This window comes from Sardina pilchardus, chromosome 9 (assembly GCF_963854185.1).
Source record: "Sardina pilchardus chromosome 9, fSarPil1.1, whole genome shotgun sequence".
In the NCBI taxonomy this organism is placed as follows: domain Eukaryota; kingdom Metazoa; phylum Chordata; class Actinopteri; order Clupeiformes; family Clupeidae; genus Sardina; species Sardina pilchardus.
The window spans coordinates 22,523,181-22,544,460 of NC_085002.1; the positions used below are offsets into that span (position 1 = coordinate 22,523,181).

Consider the following 21,280-nt stretch of genomic DNA (forward strand, 5'->3'; position numbering starts at 1 on the left):
TGTTAGTTAATAACATTATAGCTTGTCACTGTGGTATTGCAATGGATTAATGTAAATATCATGTACCTTGCTAATGGCTAATGAATGTTTTGCTGACATCTGAAGGCAGATATTGTGGTAATATGCAGTATGTTGACTAAATGCAGGTTAATTGAAAGAGAATACATTAGGTCATATGCCCATTTCCATTGCTTGAGGTTGCTGCTGTCACTGTTTTAATATAATGACTGTATTTTTTTCTGTGCTATTGTTTATTGGCTTTTACACATATTTTACAGAACGATCAGCAGTATTATGTTGTGGGGATTCAGATATGTTCTTTTGCAAAGATTATAACTTATAACCATTGTCATCTTCTGTATTGTGTCAATGACATTTTGGCCCTGTGCGTCTTCTTCTAGGTGAACATGGACATTTGAAAATATACCTGCCCAAGAAACTGCTCGAATGTCTGCCCAAATGCTCCTCCCTGCCCAAGGAGCGACACCGCTGGAACACCAATGAGGTAAGAGACCATGCCAGAACTCCTTCACAGCCCTTTTCAGAATGCAGCCTGCTAGACGGGGGAGTCAACTGTCGTGACTCCCTCAGCCTCCGAGGAAGAAGGGCACCAAAATTGATGGGTTTCTTTTTTTTTGTTTTTTTAACCAAGAGTTCTCTCAAGAACCAAGGCACCTAGAACACAAGGGTCTGAGAATGGTCATTACTCGGTACATATCACATTTCAACACCGGGCTAGTCAAACATAGCCTTCAGCTGAGCACACCGCCCCCCCTCTGTGCATTACATGCAGACACTCTACTGCCATGTCAGTTCAAGACAGATTCCATTTCTCATGTGATATCCCTCATTAGACGTAAAGAAATGCATCGGGCTATATTATCTTCTATTGCGTGGTACGCTCAAATGGCTTGGCAGTTTTCATTTTGAAGGAGAACTGAGACCACAGCCCTTCATGAACCTGGGATGATAAAGTTAAGCTGTGCGAGCCGAGCCGAGGCGAGCGATCCAGGCAGCCCTGTTTGCCAGCTCTGGAGCTTTGTTTTGACTGGCAGCGTTGGGCAGTCCTGGGAGGCCACTGCCGAGACGGCGTCTGACTCAAGCCAAGCTCTTAATGAGATCAGCTGGAAACAAATCACTTTCACCAGGTTATCAAAAGGGAGAGAGGCCAAAGAGACACTTTAAAGGAACCACTTCATTTCAAGCTGGTAACCCTCCCACCCCCACCACTGTCCCTGCTGACACAAACACTCACACACACACACACACACACACACACACACACACAAGCACTCTCACAAGCACACATACACACTTTTCTCATGCTCAATTAAAACAGCCAGGGATGTCATCGGGGATGTTATTCACTTGCACTCCATTACAAATTGGTGGCATATGGTAGCAAAAGTGATTTTGGCATGAACAGAAATGCCAGTATAATTCTACTGTCTACTGTCTTTGTCAGTGTTTTACTGTTATGTTACAGCTGTAGAACAGTAAACGGCTATCTTGCAGCTACTGTGCTATCTTTTATTAACCTTCTGTCTCAGGTATTGCAGCATTTGAAAGTCGAAAATAACTTAATTGTTTGGAGCTTGCGGCTCGCCCCCGAATGCTTTAGAATATTTTGTGGTAAACAAACACTCTGGATTAATTTTAGTGCAAACTAGTCCATAGTTGGAGACTGACACTGTTGATAAGGTTTACATACAGAGGCTGGGGAAAATTAAAACAATTTCTGCTTACTTATTCTGGTCTGTCAGACGTGCTATTGCCTCTTGCCATTTTCTTGAACCTCCTGATATTTCTTCACATTTTTTTGTTTACCATGATGAACCATACAACCACTTGGGAGAAAAGAAAACAACATATTTTTTTTTGCCTGATAGGACTTGGGACAAAGCAGTAATTTGAGCGTTGATTGATTTCACATTGGAAATTCATGAGTTTTTTTCATGAGATTTTTTCAGACGTTCATTGCATTTCATATCCTGTCACTGACAAAGGAACATCCATACATTTCTGAAGGCCTGAGATATACGCCACACAGATGGCAGTATATGTCATGGTTTTACTGATTTATTTGATGCCTTTTAAAGTTTATGGCAACGTTTTTAATGCACAAAACACACAAACTTACCAGACTTGTGTTCTGGTTCTTTCTCATAAAACAGCTAGGCCAGCACTAAACAGACACATTGCAGTCCAACGTCTTATTTTCCTGCCTCTCCCAAACTCCAGTCATACCACAACGTGTGTGCTTCAGTGATGTGTTTCCCTTTGTGTAGAAGTTTACTCACACAAGCGAGCCCTTTTGATTGTGCACTGCGCAAACACTTTTCCAGATTGAGGATTTTTGTATCACAGCTGCAGGTAGGACATGTCAAGCATAGTCGTCTCTCACTGAATGGTTAGGCTGTGTTCTTGATATTAGAATACCAAAACCCAGGATGTCCCAGTGTGGTTTCCTTCAAAGCACTCCTTGCTCTCTCCGTCTCAGCTTCCGAATAGGAGCCAGGCAAACTTTTCCGAAGTGAGTAAGGAAGTTCAGCTTTCTTCCATGATAATAGTGGATGTTTGTCTCCACGATGCAACCACAACAAAAAGGCATCTGAACTCAGAAGGAAAGCACAAAGGGAAGGAAAAAAGCTTGGCACGGGAGTCAGTGCGAGGGCATTTGAAGCAAGCCCCAGTGATTTAAAGCCATCTTCTCCTCAATCGTTACACACAACTGCACATTTGAGTCTGCATTCTATCTGCTTTTTTTTTTGTTGTTTTTTTTTTTTTTTTTTTTTTTTTTTTTTACAAGAAGTATGCGGTGTGACTTTCAGAGTGCCCTTCAGAGCCAGGCGTCATCATTGACTCTTGGTCCCAGCAGAGTGAGTTTTTAAGCATTCTGAAAGAAAGAATGCCTTTGTCATTAATCTAGAGGTTCGGCTTGCGACACTTTACAATACACCAGGGTGCCAGTAAGTAGCACACAGGTGTTCTCTTACGTTTCAGAGGGCTAGTCAGCTCTGGAGCTTACATTTCCCTCACACTGTCGGTGTAGGCGCGGTCCAAAAAAAAAAAAGCAGATATTTTACCAAGCGCCCCGTCTTGACACTCCAAGGTGCATTTTTTTTCTCTTTAAAATATGTTTCGCATCTCCAAATCTTTCCTCGTGCGGTTGCTGTAAATATCTTATTTGAGAAGTGTCAACTGGCGGCCACGGAATGCATTCGGCTGCGTCAAAAGGGCATCTTACCACCTCTCCATTCACAGGCCCCCTGTCGCTGTGGTGAGAAAGGATCATTTATTCTGACACCTAGGCATGCCTCGGACAGAACGGGGAAGGAAGAAGCCGCTACGCAGTCGTCTCTGTTCTGGAGCAGGTATCTGCACAGACTCATGCGCTTCTAAGAGCCCCCCTGACAGGACGCTAAAGCTACTCGCCACGTGATTTCCTTTTTCCACTATCACCTATTCTCCTCCTGAGCTTGCCTTGCATACAGCAGTCCAGCAAAGTACATTAACCAAGACCTTTTCCTGGAAGCTGAGATGAACTGGTGGGATGGAAAAGAAATGAGGTAAAGAGGGAGGCCATAAGGGCAAGAGCAGGGGAGGAGTGAGATGAAGTCCACCCCCAAACAACCCCAGCGCTCCTATGCACATTAACCACAGGATTGCACTCTGCACTCGCTGCAGAGTCGTGTTGATGCGGGCTGTCACATTGGTTTAGTTTACAAACCTCCCATGTTTCCCAGTATGTCAAAATCAACGCAGCTCTTGACAACTGCGTGCTCCGTGATTTGCGGTCGCTCTGAGGTCAGAGCGAAATCAAACGCAGCGTTTGTAAACATCCATCTGCCCTGCCCTGCTTTCCTTGATTGCACTTTTCCCTGAAAAGGAATGAAGAGCAGCCAGGAAAGCAGACGTTGTGTGAGCGCTACACCAAAACGGGGGGCAGGATGTATTTATTAACCTTATCACCATAGCTATAGGCAACTTGTCACGTCATGCTCAAGAAGCCACAGATGCTCTCGCCGTGAGATAGCGCTGGCGTTGATGCATTGAGCGGAGACTCAAGGTGAGCCGCCATAAAATAATGTCCTTCAGGCACGGGGACTCTAAGCTGTCCTTAAGCCCAAGCCAGCTGCCGTAGCCGTCCGACATGCCCCAGTGAGACCACCTCCATTCCAGGCCGTCGCCACTGATTGCCATCTCCCCTTAAGTCCTCCATCTTTGAAGGATGCGACACACAAGCGAGGAGAATAAAGAATAATCCCCCTCCGGCCCCCTCAAGCACCAGCTCCTTTTTTTTTTTTTCTGATTAAACTCGTTGTTACCCTTGAGTTAAAAAGCCAGAGTCAGACCTCATGGAGGGAGTGGTGGGGTTTCATCCCCACTCATTCAAGTGGCATCAGAAAGAGCTGCCTCCCTCCCCCACAAGTCTCCTTGGACTCCTTTATTCTGTGCAGTGGAACCCAGAGACACTCTGTCCCTTTGGTCTGTCTCGCGGAGGTGAACTTCTGAGCAGCGGACAAGGTGTCATGCTCGGCAGGCGGCCCCCGCGTGCGAACGGGCTGAGAAACGCACGAGACAGGGGAATGAGAGTGGGAGAGGAGTAAAGTAAGGATGTTCGGAAAGGGAAACGAGAACAGAGAGAGAGAGAGAGAGAGTGAGAGAGAGGGAGAGAGAGTGAGAGAGAGGGAGAGAGAGTGAGAGAGAAACAGAGAGAGAGGGAGAAAGAGAGAGAGAGAAAGAGAGAGAGAGAGAGAGCCACAGAGCCAAAAAGAGAAGGAGCTCCACCTCCAGCTGTGTGAGGAGAGGGGAGGGAGCGAGCCGAGCCCATCCAGACTCACCAGCAGCCCTCTTAATGGGAGCAGGTGCTTCAGTGGCGGCCACGGTGGCCTCCCGCCGCTGCTTCCTCCAGCACGATCTGCATGAGCGGCAGGGAGGCTCGGCTTAATGAGCGCACCGCAACAGGATGATCCAGAAGTCTGACAGAAGACACACTCTCTCTCTCTCACACACACACACACACACACACACATACACACACACAGAGACACACACACTCTATCACACACACACACACACACACACACACACACACACACACACACACAGAGACACACACACACACTCTCTCTCTCTCTCTCACACACACACACTCCTCACTAACTCCTCTACTATTGAGCGCTGTTGAGCCATCTCTGAGCGACTCCAGGCTGGTGGGGCTCTTCTAATCTCCCTAATGTTTCCTTGAACCATTCTGAAGAGACATCTTGCTCTCATTTAACAATAGGTCACATAAAGAGAGTCCTGTTTTCCAGAAAGGAAAGGAGAACTAGCACCATGCAGCTGAGCTGTGCAGCACAATAAGGCATCAGGGAGGACAGGACACAGGGACGCAGCGGAGCAGCAGCCGGACACTCCTAGAGTGGAATAGATTATCGTGTGGACGGACGTCCCCCTGCTGACATTCATGCCTCTCTGAGTGCATCTCTCAATAATGTACACACACACACACACACACTCGCACACACACGCACACACACACACACACACTCACACACACTCACACATACTGACACACTCACACAGATGCATACGCACACACACAAGCACACACACACACTCACACACTCATATGCGCGCACACACACACACACACACACACTCACACACACACACACACACACACACACATACACACACACTCACACTCACACACACTCACACACACATAAATACATCACACTTCATAGCCACATAGCGGCAGTACAGCATAGCAGCACAAGCAAAAGCACAGTGCACAGGGAAACGAGGGATAGAGGGAGTTGAGAAAGGGAGGATAGGAGGATGGAGTGACGGGAGTGGAGGGGTGCTTTGTGTTGTGCCACACCAGCCACTACACTAGATGAGAGGCTCCATCAGCTGGAGATGACCCATGAGGTGTGACTGTAGGACTCCATATCGCTCTCGCTCTCTCTCTCTCTCTCTCTCTCCCCTCCCTGCACCCGCTTCCTGAGCTGTGACCCTTATTGAGGGTAATGACACGAACCTCTATTAGGTTGAAAAATACACATTCTTGAATGACCACACACACACACACACACACACACACACACACACACACGTGCGCGCACACACACACTCACACACAGCCAAGTAAAAAATGAAATCGGAGTCAGAGAGGGGAAAGCGATAATGGGGACTGTGATAAAGATGAGGACAGAGGGAACACGAGGGAATGACAAAAAGTCAATTCCTGTCATCATCTCTGTTTTTCCTCCTTCAATCTTTTCCCCCCGTTGTGTCTGCCACAACCCCCCTGCTGTTGCTTTTAAGCACCTGGAGAAATGTGCCTTTGAAGGAGTCCCTGCTCCGTCGGAAGTCTTGTACCGTTGTTTTAATGACACTCTAATAATGTTTGTTTTTTGCGACGGCGAAACGATCAAGAGTCTTAGAGAGAGTGCAAAGCAGAACGGTATATAATATCCCAATACAACGTTTAATATTCCGCGTTTCTCATAAGTCAGCCGCTCAAAATAGCTACACCGAAGTAGCTCTCCTACTCTCCTCCTCTCTACGTATGGTTCTCATATGTATACCGCATAATCCCAGATGGGGATATGGGAAAGAGCCTGGGTTAATTTTTCTACTAATTTAACGTTCCTTCTTTTATCGTCAGTGCCATGTAGGTCATTGACTACGGTACTCTTCAGACTCAGCAACTGGTTTAGGAAAGATTCGCCTTGCTAACATATAGTTATCATTGCTTTGCTGATGATGAGGATCAATCTGCATTAAGTTAGAAATGCATACGGTGGAGTGCCTTTGCATCTTCTTGTGAATTGCCTCTCTCCTGTGGACATCAGAATAAATATGCAGTACTGTGCATCCGTCACAGGCACCTTACATGTTTGGTTTCAGCAAACAACAGGCCACTGATGGGCATGCCTGGCCTGACAGAAGCTGCTGGTAGATAAAGCTGCCATGGGGGTCTCGCTGAGCTGCTGACTTGACTGTCTTTTGGCATACTGTAATGTTTTTAGATTCCCTCTATCTTTTAGTTGAATGAGAAATAAGCATATACGGTCATCATAGCATTGCTAATACAGCAAATCTAATGGGTGCATAACACTTTTGCACATTATTGTACATCTTGATTGAACTTCCTCTCTGTGACCGGATCTTTCACTTTGGTATATTTCTTGTTTCCAACAGGCCTCATATATCCTGGGCTATGTGTGCAGTTTTTTTTGTGTTTGCTGGGAGTATAGTACATGTAGAAAGTGGCCGAGTGTTTGCAGTAAATGCAAGTTTAATAATTAAAGGGATTGCTGGATGATTTTTTAATACTGTTTTGGTGATCCTGAGAGGCCTGGTTGTCATGTGTACATGTTCTTGTGTTCTCGCTGCCCTGTGGGTCTCCTGTGGCCTCTTGGATCCAACCCTGGAGATGTCACGGCATAGTTTCACAGCTGTAATGGCACTGTGTTCGTAAATATGGAGTCAGAAAGTAATCCCCATCCAAAACACGGATTCAGACCTCAATCCATCCCAGTTTCACTTGATGGCTGGGGATGGGCCAAACTCATAACTCACTCAACCCGCATACGGCACGGCATTGCAGAGTGTGTCGTGCTGAATGATTTGATCTAAATGGGTGATTTGGAGGGATTATCATTGCTAAACGTTTTGCTAATGCAGCGTGGTTATTGCTTATCGACAAAAACGTCCTTCAGCTCACTTTAGCCTACTTCGCATTTCTCTGCCCACTCCTGAAGATTACTCTGACGTGACGGAACAAGACCCAGGTTGTGCAGTGAAGTGCTGTCTGAACGCTCCTTTTCCCATTCAGCCCTCTTTAAAATTCACCTCAGATTGTTAGGTGTCATGTTGTCACCTGACCCATGATATCTTGAGGTGCGAGATTCTTCGAAGGGGCTTTGGAATTCCACTGGTCCTCAGGCAAACATATTCAATCATATCTCGCTCAGGGCGTGGCCACAGCTCTCAAATGCTGGCAGGGTTACACTTGGCAGGCAATCAGGCATGTATAGAAAATCTCTATTATGTAGGCTTATGTCTGGTGAGCTTGAAATGGAATCATATTACCTTGCTTCAATGACAAATCCTCCCACCATTTTCGTAGACCTTTCAGAGCATTTTTTCATGTTTCGAATATAGATGTGCCTGCATCTTCTCGTGATAAGTAGGCAGAACTGGTATTTTTATGGTATGAATTTATGCTGGCTTTTTTGGGCCTTTTAAAATTTAATTACTGGCAGAAAGGGGTAAATAAAAATACAACATATTGAGAAATATGAAATAGCAAGTTGAGGGCAAGAACCACTCACCATAAGATTGTAAACCCACTCCCTCCATCTTGTCTCGTCTCGTCTCGTCTCGTCTCGTCTTGTCTACTGATCCCTACTGAACCCCCTTTCCCATCCCATGTTTAAAATAATCTGGGCATCAGCACCACTCGTGCGGTGGGATCCCTGCGGTCTGCTGGACCCCGGCTCTAATCTCTGCCTGCTCTCCTCTGGGTCCTCCTCGCCGCTCCGGCCCACCCCCTGGCTCTCGGCAGATAATCAAACCGAGGCTCCACTGCTGAGCCACCGAGCTCGTCTGGGGGTTCTGGGAGCTGTGGTCCATGTTTGTCCAGGCAGGCCTCCTGTGGTAGTGCATAGCCTCAAGGTTAGCGCCCCCCCCTCCCCCGCACCCACGTACCCACAATCCCATTCTCGCTCAAGACCTACATCAGAGATCTGCTCGCTTCATCTCTGAAGAGTGCAAACAATATCAATTTCTGTGTTTGAAGATTTGTATTTTTGCAGAGTAATTGCTTTTTTTGCCAAAACATCCCCAGATCTCAGCAGCATTATTAATGCACCTTCACACACAACATCAATAACTGTTTCTGACTCAGATTTTGCCTCATGTCTTAGTGAACTCTAGCCTGCTTTCTCTCCAGAAAAGAACGAAACCTAGCAAGGCTCAGATGCATTTACCACTTAAATTGCTTGATGGAATTTTTGTCACCCCAAATTTGACACAACCTGACCTGACCTGGTCATGGGTAGCTTCTGCAAAGTAAGAAAAAAAAAATCCCCGCTTGTTGAGTGGAATCCTGGGGCTTCCCTGCAGAGTGGGCTTAGCTTAGCTGGGTATTCCTGGGATTACAGCTTCCTTGTAAGGATTAGCAAATTGCTGATTGGGTTGATCTAATTCTTGAGCGAGAGGAGCCCAACTCTTGATGTTTAAAGATTTATTTTAATACATTTCCCCCTTGTGTGGAAACAAATTAAGTAGACCTTTTCAGCTGTCAGTATAGGAATGAGCTTACTCTTCTCCGCTTTGCATTTTGCTTCCAGGAGATATTCTTTTAGTCGAAACAGGAGAGCAAAACTTTCTGATTAAAATGCTGTTTGTCTTCCTTTGGTGGCCTCTAACTGGGGGCTGAGGATCGCGCCCTGTCGTAATTAAGGAGCCGCGTGGACAGAGAATGTTTGCAGAAATGTTTGTGAGCCTCCGAGGGCCGGCGGAGTGAAAAAGAAAGGTCACACTGCTTTGTTTTCCGGTGCCCAGAAAGGCTTCGGGCCATACGGTGATTTGTGAAGTCGGCTCACCTCATGCTTAGCATATAAATTCGCCCGGGTCTCAGACCCCCTCTGCAGGAGCATCTGCAGCTCCACTCAATACGTCAAAGGGATGAACATAACTGATTTGTAAAAGATTTTGCCGCTCTCAGACCAACTGAACCAATAAAATGGTACATCAGAGTATTAAATATTAAACTTGAATTAGCCACAACTGAGATTCAGCAATGACACCTTACTTTATCCTAGATATATCCAGTAACTAGGGTATTAGATGCAAACTGTTTACTTGGGAGGAGTGAGGACACATGGTAGTCTTTAATTCTTAATGCTACAATCCCCTTTAAGGACTATTTCTTAATCTTTTGTAACTTCTAAATCAATCAACAGATGCATTGTGCCAAGCCAGAGGTTTTATTTGTTGTGTTGCAATGGCCTTTGTTTCTATTACCTCCCAGCCTCATGTCTCCTCCTGTCTTTCTCTCCATCTCCTTCCGTTTCCCTGCATTGTGTTCACTGACGTGTGAAATTATTCAGGAATAGAGGGATAGATTTCTCCCCTGTTGAATTGAACTGCTGGGGAAGGCCTTTGTGTGCCAGCCCATTGTAATCAACTGCTGCTTTATTTTCTGGATCTGTGTGTCTGTGTCCTGTGTGCATGTACTGTATGTTTGCGTTCCTGTGTTTGACTGGGTGCTAGCACTCTAGACTTCAGCCTTCTGCGTTCATTTGATTGCTTTTATATCATGTACTTTACAAAACTGCCGAATGTCTGTGCCGGCTCTTTAAATATTTAAGAGAAAGATTTAGTTACATAAAATTCTTTTCTGAGGTCATCCCATCCCATCTCATCCAAAGAGCACATGTATGTACTGTATACATGTTATGCCGTAAATGCTTGAGTCCCAACATCGTTCAGTTGAATGCACATCGTGATCGTATGGACCGTGTTTGCCCCCACTCTTTTCTGTCCTATTTGGCTCGCACTTCCTCCGAAGAGTGCATCTCCAATCTACGCAGCAGAGCTGGCTCCGATGGGACGCCGGTTCCCTACGTTAGATTTGATTAAACTTACATGATGGCCTGTTCTAAATCAGACTGGACTCCCTCCACCACGCGTTCCTGTCCTAGTTCTGACAAGATACCGTTTCTGGCGTCGTTCGCACTTGGATGAAGCACAGTGTAAATAAAAGCCGCCAAAGGGACAACAATAAGGGAGAGTCTAGTCTCCTGATGACAGATGTGTTTAGTGTATACAAGGCAGGCGGAAATTTCTAAGGACAAGAAAGTGATAAAAGCTTTGGAGAACAGATGCTATACAACTATGGTATCCTCCCATTCATCAAGACTTTATACGTTGAAGCTGTTAGATAAATAGAGAGAGGCGGACTGAAAGGAAGAAAGAGAACTGAAAGGGAAGTTTGAAGTTGTATTACATAGAGATCAGGACACATAAACAAAGAAACGAGGACAAATATCACTCTCTTTAATGCAATATGTCATGAGTTAAGTGGCTCAAAATAGCACTTATATAGTCTACAGAAAATGTCTAAAAATACAGCGCACGTGGTTGAAAGAGGAAGGTTGTATATTTAGAGAGGAAGAGACTCTGAGCAAATGAGACACACACCTTCAGTGTGTCCCCGTGGACGTGTGCCAATCTTGGGCACTATCTGTGATGGGCAGTGCGCGGCCTGTCAGCTCCCAGACGAGTGCTCTACTGGGTCGTTCCTAATCTGATAACTCCGTGTTTAATTGTCACCCTCGCCTTGGCTGCCCGGCCCGAGCCAAGGCTCTGAGGGACCCGTCGGATGTCCTTGACCTTGTGTGAAGATGCTGAATGCAATCTTCACTGTTCTATTCAGCAGCTTCACACCTTCCTTCAAGAGAATCTTTTTATTTTTTCCCCTGTCTAGTGCTTTTCTCAACCTTTAGGTCATCAACGTTGCTTTGAAGGAGATCTTGATCTGTAGGATCATCTTTAGGATCAGTAAATGAATGTTAAAAAAAATGGCTGCAAAGGCAAAAGGCAAAGGCAGTTGTGCCTGTTATAATAAGCAGAGACAAAAATGTGTACCAACCGACCCATAACAGTAAAATAAAGTCATGAGTGATGACGTGGAAGAAGAATCTTGATGCAGGTTGTTAGCACAGCATCAGAGCTCCCTTTACGAGCTCAATAAAAGACCTGGATGCTTGCAGCTGACAGAAACACAACTCTCCCTCTCTCGTCTGCGAGGAGAGCTCAGGGGTGAGAAAGCAGGTGTCCTGTCCAGAACCGCTCGCCCCCGCCCCCTCACCCCCACCCCCCACTCATACACACACACACACACACACTCCGCTTAGCATTTACGAGATCTACACATCATACCATCTTTGGCAGGATGACAGGCTGCTCGGAGACGAGCAGTTAGCGGGCCCCTGTCACGGCACACTGGACTGGACCGAGTGAGGATCCGTCAGAGACAGTGAGGACAGTTGTAGGAACACTGACCCTGTATTGTTAGCATTTCTGTGGCAAGCCACTGACATCTAAATTGACAGGCAGAAGACAAGAGGTCCCACAGTTGACTCAGAGTCAGTGGACAGGGATAATGGATGGGGTGATAGTTGCATGTAAGCCGTGAGTCAGAGATTATTGTAAAATGTCTATTTATGCTTCGTCCTCATCTTACTTTGGGTTCATTTATATGAGAAGCGTATGCATGACAGCCTGCGGTGATTCACTCTGACCCTCCCTCACCATACTTCAGTCCAACATCCCAGGCTCGGTCAAGATATAAATTAGAGATCGTACAATCTGACTCTGCTACACTGCTTTTATTCAGTGGGTTCATGCATGTAATCTGGGCATTTTCAGAATTATCCTTAACCACAGTCATTAATGCCCTGAACCCATAGCTGCCCCCAGCAATGTTTCAGTGAACATGCAAACAGTTGTCCATGAGCTTGGAAAAACAAGGGCAAGGGGAACATGTCTCCTTTTTGAGACTTGGATGGATCTCTGTGTATATATGTAGGTATTTACCCCCCAACTTGTACTTACTTATAACATGTATAGGTATTTACGCCCCAACATTGTCACTTTGTGAATATATCATGTCTAGTCAATGAAAAGACATTTCATCAGTCTTTTGCATGGATTATAAATTATGTATACAACGTGTCATCTTTAGACTTGATTACCTTGAGGGTAAGTGATTACCTTGAAGGCTTTTTTAATCTTCTAGCAAACAAAGAGTCAAGGACAAATGGCACATTAAAGTATGTATGCAAAAAAGAGGCATATCTCAAGGTCATTGCCTATGTAGATAGGATTGAATGAGGAAGTGAAAGAAAGCTATTTTTATCACTGAACGTTGGCCTTTGGTTCAAAAAGACTTTGCAGTTGTACAGTCTTACAGGAGTGATGTGATTTCATCATATACTGTACTTATGTTTGATCATCTTCAAGGGAAGTGCAGCTGAAACAGGTGAGGTTTCAGTGAACCAATTCAGAGTATTCTCCACCAGACTGATACTTTAGTGACCAAAACAAAGGCTTGAAATAGACTTCAGTCTCAATGAAAACTAGAATGCATTTCCCGGTGGGAAGTGCGAAGTGTGCTTGCTCAGACGCGCCGCGACAGCGCCCGGCAGGAGACACGACCGCTCGTCCTCAGGTCAAAGCGCCAAAGTTTGGCCAAGACGCGAAGCTGCTTCGAGTTTGGCGGCGTTGCCCTCGATTGCCGAATTCTTACACTGACGTGAAGGGTTGCCTAGGTTCATCAGTGGTATGTCCCAGAGCACCTCCAATGTAAAAATGTGGATGTCATCCCAAAGACATAAAGAGATACCGTATGAGACAAAATGCATTTTTGCTAATTGCGACGCCCCCTAGTGGCCAAATTGCACCAAATGTACTGAGGTTACTTTGGATGGTGTCCAAAATCATCCCACCAAATATGGTCTTGACACCTCAAAGCGTTTCCGAGATTTTACCTCACTTCCTGTTTGGAGGCTTCGCCATCGAATTTCATTGGCTGCCATGGGCGAACGCTTTGATGTATGGAAATGAAATGTACACCTCTAAGGTCTGTAGACCTTGTGTTGAATTATGTATGAGTTGTTCACGAGTAGCCAGCATGAAACACGTAACCACTGAAAGAAGGAAGGAGCCTAAGGAACTAGGCATGTTTCTGGAACAAATACGAGTAATGTTAGGAGTATTGCGGGAACATCTGCTGTTTACTCACTGTTGAGTAGGTTGCAATGTGTTATAGCCTCAAATTGATGGTAGAATAAACAGGACGAATCACCTGTTCAAATGGTGTAATAGGATGAAATTTGGTGTTGATATGTCAAAGCAACCAGGCTGTTACTGGTTAACGTTTCTGAATATGAAATCGATTTTGGATTGGTTGCATGTGATAAAAGCTATGCCATTTCCTGTCCAGACAGCATTCATATTCAGAAATACTGTACACCGGCAACAAGGCACACACACACAGACACACACACATACATACACCTCTTTCAAACAGAAGCATCAGTCCGTTACATCTGCCTCTTGTCCACAAACTGCATGTTGCTGAGTTGACCCACAACGGCAACAGCAACGAAGACTTTCACACAAACACACACACACAACACCCCCTCAAACCCAAATATCTGTGTGTTACGTCTGCCTCTTGTCCACAAACTGCATGTTGCACAGTTCACCTACATATACCCACAATTCTTTGATTTATAAATAATCCCTGCATTAAAAAACTGCAATGTGTCAAATCTTAATATATTTATATATATATATATATATATATATATATATATATATGTATACTGTATGGGCAATTCCATGCAAAACTGTCAAGTCCATAACCCCACACAGCGTCAAACTATGATGTGGATGATGATTTCTTAAAAGTTTACCATTTCGCTCTTCTTGTTTGTACAACATATTCAATGATATTGTTAACTTAATCATTTGCATTATATAAATGTAACCTATTTTTCCACCCGTATGTCTCAACATATACTGGAGTCACATTCATAAACATAAACAGGATCCTAGGTTCTCAATTTGCTGGACTCGCTGTCTACCATAAAGTTAAGGAATAGTAATAACAGAAGAAAAGGTAAGAAGATGTTGATAGCGTGATTAACTGTGGTGCCTCCACTGAAGAATGTCTTTACCACTGCCCTGGTGGAAATATGTAAATCCTCAGAAATGTCAAGTGACTACAGTTACTTCTACCTGCTTTGATATAGCTTATCCTAAATGAAATACTATGCATAATGCAACAATCACAAAACATTTATTGTATCCTTTGTTTTTAAATTCAGTTCAGTATGACATAATAAAATGAAAGTACAAAAATAGTTTTTAAACCCCTTTTTAAAAGTTCAACCTATCACTTTCAATGAAATCTCAATTAAGGATTACGTAGTTCTAAATAGTAACTGTGTGGTAATAATTCACCTATACCACCCAGTGGCGTGCAGTGAGGTCTGTGGCAGGGTAGGCAGTGGCCATTCACATGTGTAAATTCCATCCATACACTCGCAAATATTACTATATTTTCATGGTAATACTCCTCCTACTTAGTCATTTTACAGGTTCAGAGGCGTCACTAGGTGTGCATTTTTAAAAAACATTTATTTTTTACCCTACGGGGGTCCGGGGGTTTCTCCCCCGGGAAATTTTGAAAATTGGGCTGTCAAAGATGCAATTTCAACGTAGTTTGAGAAGGAAATAAGGAAGAAAATTCGTTGGGGTCCTCCTCATCATATTTTAATAACAAATAGCCTAAGCTAATTTCCCTCACTAGACCTACTGGTATTTATGGGGGATTAAGAGGGGGGAAATCGTTTTACAGTAACTGAGACCCAAACTTTTTTTTCTGCCTGTGACATGCTGGATAGGCTAGTGAATACCTGGTGCGTTGTTGGCTTCTTTAGTAGACCTGCTGCAAACGTCAGACATCTTGTAGGCTACTGTTGATGAAATATAACCTCGTTTTCTAGCCTCTCGGTGTACTTGGTTGACCATGGTTCTCCGTCTGGGTTTTTAATTAGCTAAACTACATAAATCCACCATTAATTTGTAACTGTAGGCTACCTCCTCCCTGCTGTTTCATATCTGGAGTTGTCTGAGCTGATGTCCCGAGTCCCGTTGAGGCCGGACTGCCATTGGCTTATCTGCGTTCTAAAGGGAGCGCTTGGCGGGAATAAGCATGCTTAAGGCCCCGGTACAGTTCACGCACCCGACTTGTCGTGCGACATGTTGACGTCACGGGGAACGTTGTAACCATGTATACTTGCGCGTGGTAGTCGCGACACAATTTGCAGTATTCTCCTGAACGGAGGCACGGTATCCATTGACGTTAATGGCAGTAGCAACTAGCTTCTTTGCTGATATTTCAGACTTAGCTTGCACAACTGAAGGATTAGCCTACCATCTCGTTTATGAGATGAGCTTGTGTAATCTCCCTAAATGGAAAGATATATATTTTTTTTTAGGTCTAGCAGATATCCTTTGGTTGAAAACAAATCTCTTCCTTACCTTTTGCTGGAATACTTATGTGCCTCGGTCCTAGTCATTTCCCCCTAATATCCTCCTGTTGCAACTCTCACTGGTAACTTCGTTAACTTATCCAACGTAGTTCACGACTGTAAACAAATCAGTCATCCAAACGGCAACTCTCGCTGCAGCCTAGCCAAGTTAACTTCCCACTTTTCAAACTTACTATTATTCAAACTTCATGACTACAGCCGTTTTAAAAATGAATGGGCTTATTTAAGATGTTGGATAGGCTATATGATAATGCCTGAATGTGGTTTATGTGGTTGATGACTGTATAAGGACACTGGCTCCGTGAGCTTGGCTTCAATCTCTTCCTAGTTGTCGTGCGAGGTTGGCGCGCGCGGCTGATAAAAAATGTTCGGTGTCCGACAGGTCGGCGCGCGGCTGAAATGTGGCTTGCGACACAGGAAATTACGTCATTTTGACGTCACATTGTCGCGCGACAGGTCGGGTGCGTCGAGTATACTTCTAGCATTATTCTCCCCATAAACTTTCGCATGAATCATGTAATACGCATGCGCAACCTCCGAAATTCGCAGCATTGAAATGAATGGTGAGGCTAGGCAGAGACCTTACAAGTCTACCCTGGCCTTTGGAATTCAAGCAAGCTTTGGGACTGCTTGCTTGGGCGTTCCCATGGTAACCAGGCATGTTTGCTTTGCTGCGTAGTTCAGTGTTGTGAATCGCTGTTTGCGTAAGCCTTCACGTTTGAGTTTTTGACCTTAAATAAGACGTACATTTACTTTTTAGAATTGAAATTGCATTCTAATTGTATTGTTTGTGACTTCAGTGTGAGCCTTTAATAATATTTTTTAAAAATACGTGTCATCCTTCGTTTTAAAATGACATTTACTCAGGGTAGGCACTGCCTACCCTGCCTACCCTGACCGCACGTCACTGATACCACCCATAGCCTAAATTAATTAAATGTTTACCATGAACAATAGTTAAATGAAACACACAGTAATACTTTCTATAACACTTTGTGTTGGATGTAATTAATTGGACCTAGAATTGTTAACTGCTATAAGTGGGCCAAACTTCCCAGTTTAAGTCTCCACACATAAGCTTGAGTCGAAAAACGTAGCTCCCACTTTCCTTAGCTGTAGTGGAATTCTGGGATTTCTCCCTAAAGCGGAAACTATTATTTTTACCTAATTATAATTACTATTATTATTGGGGAGGTTATAGGTTTGCACTGATTCGGGTAGGTAGTGGCAATATACTGGATGGTATATCGGTTAGAATATAGGATGGAGAAGAGATGGGGTTTAACTTTGTATTGTTCCAGCAGAGACATTCAGGATTTCCATACAGAGAAATATGGGTATGGCTATTTATATACTTTAATATAAACTTTTTGTTCGTGACTACAGTTATTATGTGGTCAATTACGCCATCTAGCGGCGTAAAATGGTACGGTGTAATAGCGTTAAAAACTTCCTCTATTTGGAAATGCAACATCCTTAGGCAGGGATCACATTAGCCGGCGGCAAGCGGCAGCGGCAACGCAACGCTCAGACCATAATAATACAAAACATTCTATCTCGTTACTAAGTTCAATCTTTGTTGCTACGTCCTTAGACAAATCTGATTGGTTAAAATACCTAAACATTCCAAAACTGATTGTGATGTGCCGAGCGTTGCGCTTCAAAGTTGAACCAAGTTCAACTCCCAGTTTGCTCAACGCTAGCGTTACGCCAGCGTTGTCACCGTTCCGCTGCCGAACCATAGAAAACAATAGGAAACCTGCCGCTTGCCGCTGGCTAATGTGATCCCCGCCTTACAACAGTATAACGCCAAACGGTAGATTCCTAAGCGAAACACATGAAGTATTATAATTTCAAAGAACACTTACACTATATTACTTCATGGAAATGATGTCAAGAGCAAGTTTAACTATATTAGCAAACCTCTTGCATACCAGTGTGAATTAAATACAAACTTACTTTTCATCAATGACTCGCAACTCTGAATGTCAAAGACTGGATTACTCAGGATAACTGCATGAATTGTCAAAAGGTAAATTAATTATCTCTGTTTAAGTGCACAACGAACTTGCACGTCTCTGCAGGTACTAACAAAAATAAGAAACTTAACAGGAAGGCACGCGAGTTTACCACATGAAATATCGCAACAAATGCTAAATCACAGCGAACACACAAATGTCCCGGCCTTTTCTACACAATCACTCAAACTATAATGAATTCTACATGCTAATACAGATGTAAACTTGTGCACATTCAAAGGATACACAACGAATACAAAAGCAGTAGCCTAGCCTACATATAAAAATGCAAAGCGAAAGTAAACAATAGGCCTAATCTCCATTACATCTTCTAAAGACGTTAAACAACATGTTTCAGGCACGTTACAACATGCTGAACAGTAAATATTGTAGGCTACTGGCCTCACTAATTCTGAGCTAGCTCAGCTATCCAGCAAGTTTACAATCACTAGGCAAGGACGAACAAAGAATGCAGGAAATCTTCACTTTTTTCTCCTTTCCTTCATTTAGCCTATGCTGTAAAACTGTCAATACAAAAATAAACTATTTTCATTTGTCTTGTCTAGCCACGCATATAGCGAATTACCGCCATATCAAAAAACAAAGAAATCTTTCTCACATTTCTTATTTTCTGTACTTATGTCTAAACACATATTTCACTAGAACAATGTATACTTACAGGCATTGCCTTCGTATGGGTAAGAAATAACTATAGCAGGTGAAAAACATAAATTGTCCGGAGACAGCAGCAGTGTGAATCATCTCAGTGACTTCTCTCGTTTTAACGCTAAGCAGGAAGTATTTACTAGCCTACTTTCACTCCAAAGTAGATTCTGATAAGGCCAGTAGATGGCGCTCTAACATAACAAATGACTGGTAAATACTGAGTGCAATAACATAAACGAAATCTTGGTCGGCTCAGACCGTGACAATATTATTGACTAAACAATAAACATGTAGGAATGAGGTGTCAAACTCACTTTATGGTCAATTATCATCACACGCACGCCAAAGATAGCACACTGTCTCTCTCGCTCAGAAAGTGCACGAACATAATGACTGGTGCATACGTGCAGGAGCGGTCTTTCTAACAGAGTGATTTACCCAGAATGCTCCGGTCAATTATGGTAAATAGCAAGAAATAAAATCGAATTCCTCTCAAAACATCACAAATATATAAAACAATGTCCTGTAATCATTATAATCTCCTAAATAGTAATTCATTACGAAGAGAAACCATTACAAATTGTCAAAAATGAAACACCGTCACAGTGAGAACTCGTGGGATTGCAACTATAAATAGCACCTGGACATCAATGTGGATTAACAACGAGTAAGTCCATACTTGCCTCTCGGGGCCATGGCGTCGTTAAGATCTACTCAGTCTCGGGGTGAGACAACGTTGCGGACAATCCGAGTCAATCATGTGCATTGCACAGTTGCGGAATATCCCAGCTAACTAAATTAGACAATGACATTGGTACGATGTTGCGGTATGTAACCAAGCTGGGCTTAACTGTGTCATAACAACTACTACATGATGGGACTCGAGCCAGTTACTTTTGCAAGAATTGGCATACTTTGATTTTTTTTTTTTAAATATCAACATTGTATCTTAAATCACTCTGGAATGTCCTTTTGGCATTACTTAAGCGATTTAAGATGAGCTATTCTGCTTAATAGTTTACATTCGCCAACACACACGTTTTTGCTAATTATAGAGCCATCGACAGACCAAATAACACCAAATTTATTGAGGGTGCTTTGGATGGGGTCTCAAGTCATCCCACCAAATATGGCTTTCATACGTCACAGTATTTCCAAGATAGGCACACTTCCTGTTTGGCGGCTTCGCTCGCTGAATTTAATTGGTTATCACAGGCGAACGCTTGGACGTATGAAGGCGAAATCAAAGTGGTTGATTCGCCTTGGTCTGTAGATCACGCGTGCCAAGTTTCATGACGATCGGAGGAACTATGCGGCCAGAGTTGCTTTACTTTGACTTTGGACAAAATTCAAAATGGTGGAAAATCCATCATGGCGGAAAATTACATCACATGGTGCGTTGGAATCAGCTGAGTCAGAGGATTCCAATGGTATAAGTTTTATCAAAATCGGCCATACGGATCAAACGTTACAGGCATTAACGTGTTTTCCAACTTTGACCAGTTGGTGGCGCTAGGGCGTGAGAGTGGCGAGCATGAAACCTGGTGGTGTCAATCAGGGTAGTCTCCTCTATCAGCGTACCAAATTTCATGACTTTATGTCTTACGGTTTGGGCTACAGGTGGAAAAATGTGTGGGCATCAGCGCTCAAAAGTCGCTTTTCCATTCATTCCTATGGGAAAAAATCGACCGGAAAAACTGGAATAACGGGAAAACGACAAGGCGTATCAAAAAGCTGTATACAAGCCACCATCGTCGCATCAGGACGCACGCGTGAGAGGTGGAACGGTGTCTCTAGCTCCAAATCCCTAGGACAAGACAGGGAGACAAAAGTTGGCGTTAAGATATATGATAATAACTAGAATGCATTTCCCGGTGGGAAAGTGCGAAGTGTGCTTGCTCCGAAGCGCCGCGAGAGCGCCCCGGCAGGATACGCGACAGCTCGCCCTCAGGTCAAAGCGCCAAAGTTTGGCCAAGACGCGAAGCTGCTTCGAGTTTGGCGACGTTGCCCTCGATTGCCGAATTCTTACACTGACCTGACGAATTGCCTAGGTTTATCAGTGGTATGTCCCAGAGCACCTCCAATGTAAAAATGTAGATGTCATCCCAAAGACGTAAAGAGATATGAGCCAAAATGCATTTTTGCTAATTGCGGCGCCCCCTAGTGGCCAAATTACAACACATTTACTGAGGCTACTTTGGATGGTGTCCAAAATCATCCCGCCAAATATGGTCTCGATACCTCACAGCATTTCCGAGATTTGACCTCACTTCCTGTTTGGACGCTTCACCATCGAATTTGATTGGCTGTCACGGGCGAATGCTTTGATGTATGAAAATGAAATGTACACCTCTAAGGTCTGTAGACCTTGTGTTGAATTAAGTATGAGTTGTTCACGTGTAGCTAGCATGAAACACATAACCACTGAAGGAAGGAGGGAGCCTA

General features: G+C 43.9%; 1 protein-coding gene across 1 annotated transcript in view; it reads left to right on the plus strand.

Moving 5' to 3' along the window:
* LOC134092202 (calmodulin-binding transcription activator 1-like) overlaps positions 1-21,280 on the plus strand; it is a 251,899-nt gene that overhangs the window by 15,072 nt on the left and 215,547 nt on the right. The window contains exon 3 of the mRNA XM_062544992.1: positions 402-505. Within this exon, the coding sequence (XP_062400976.1) occupies positions 402-505 (104 nt within the window). The remainder of the gene's footprint in view (positions 1-401; positions 506-21,280) is intronic.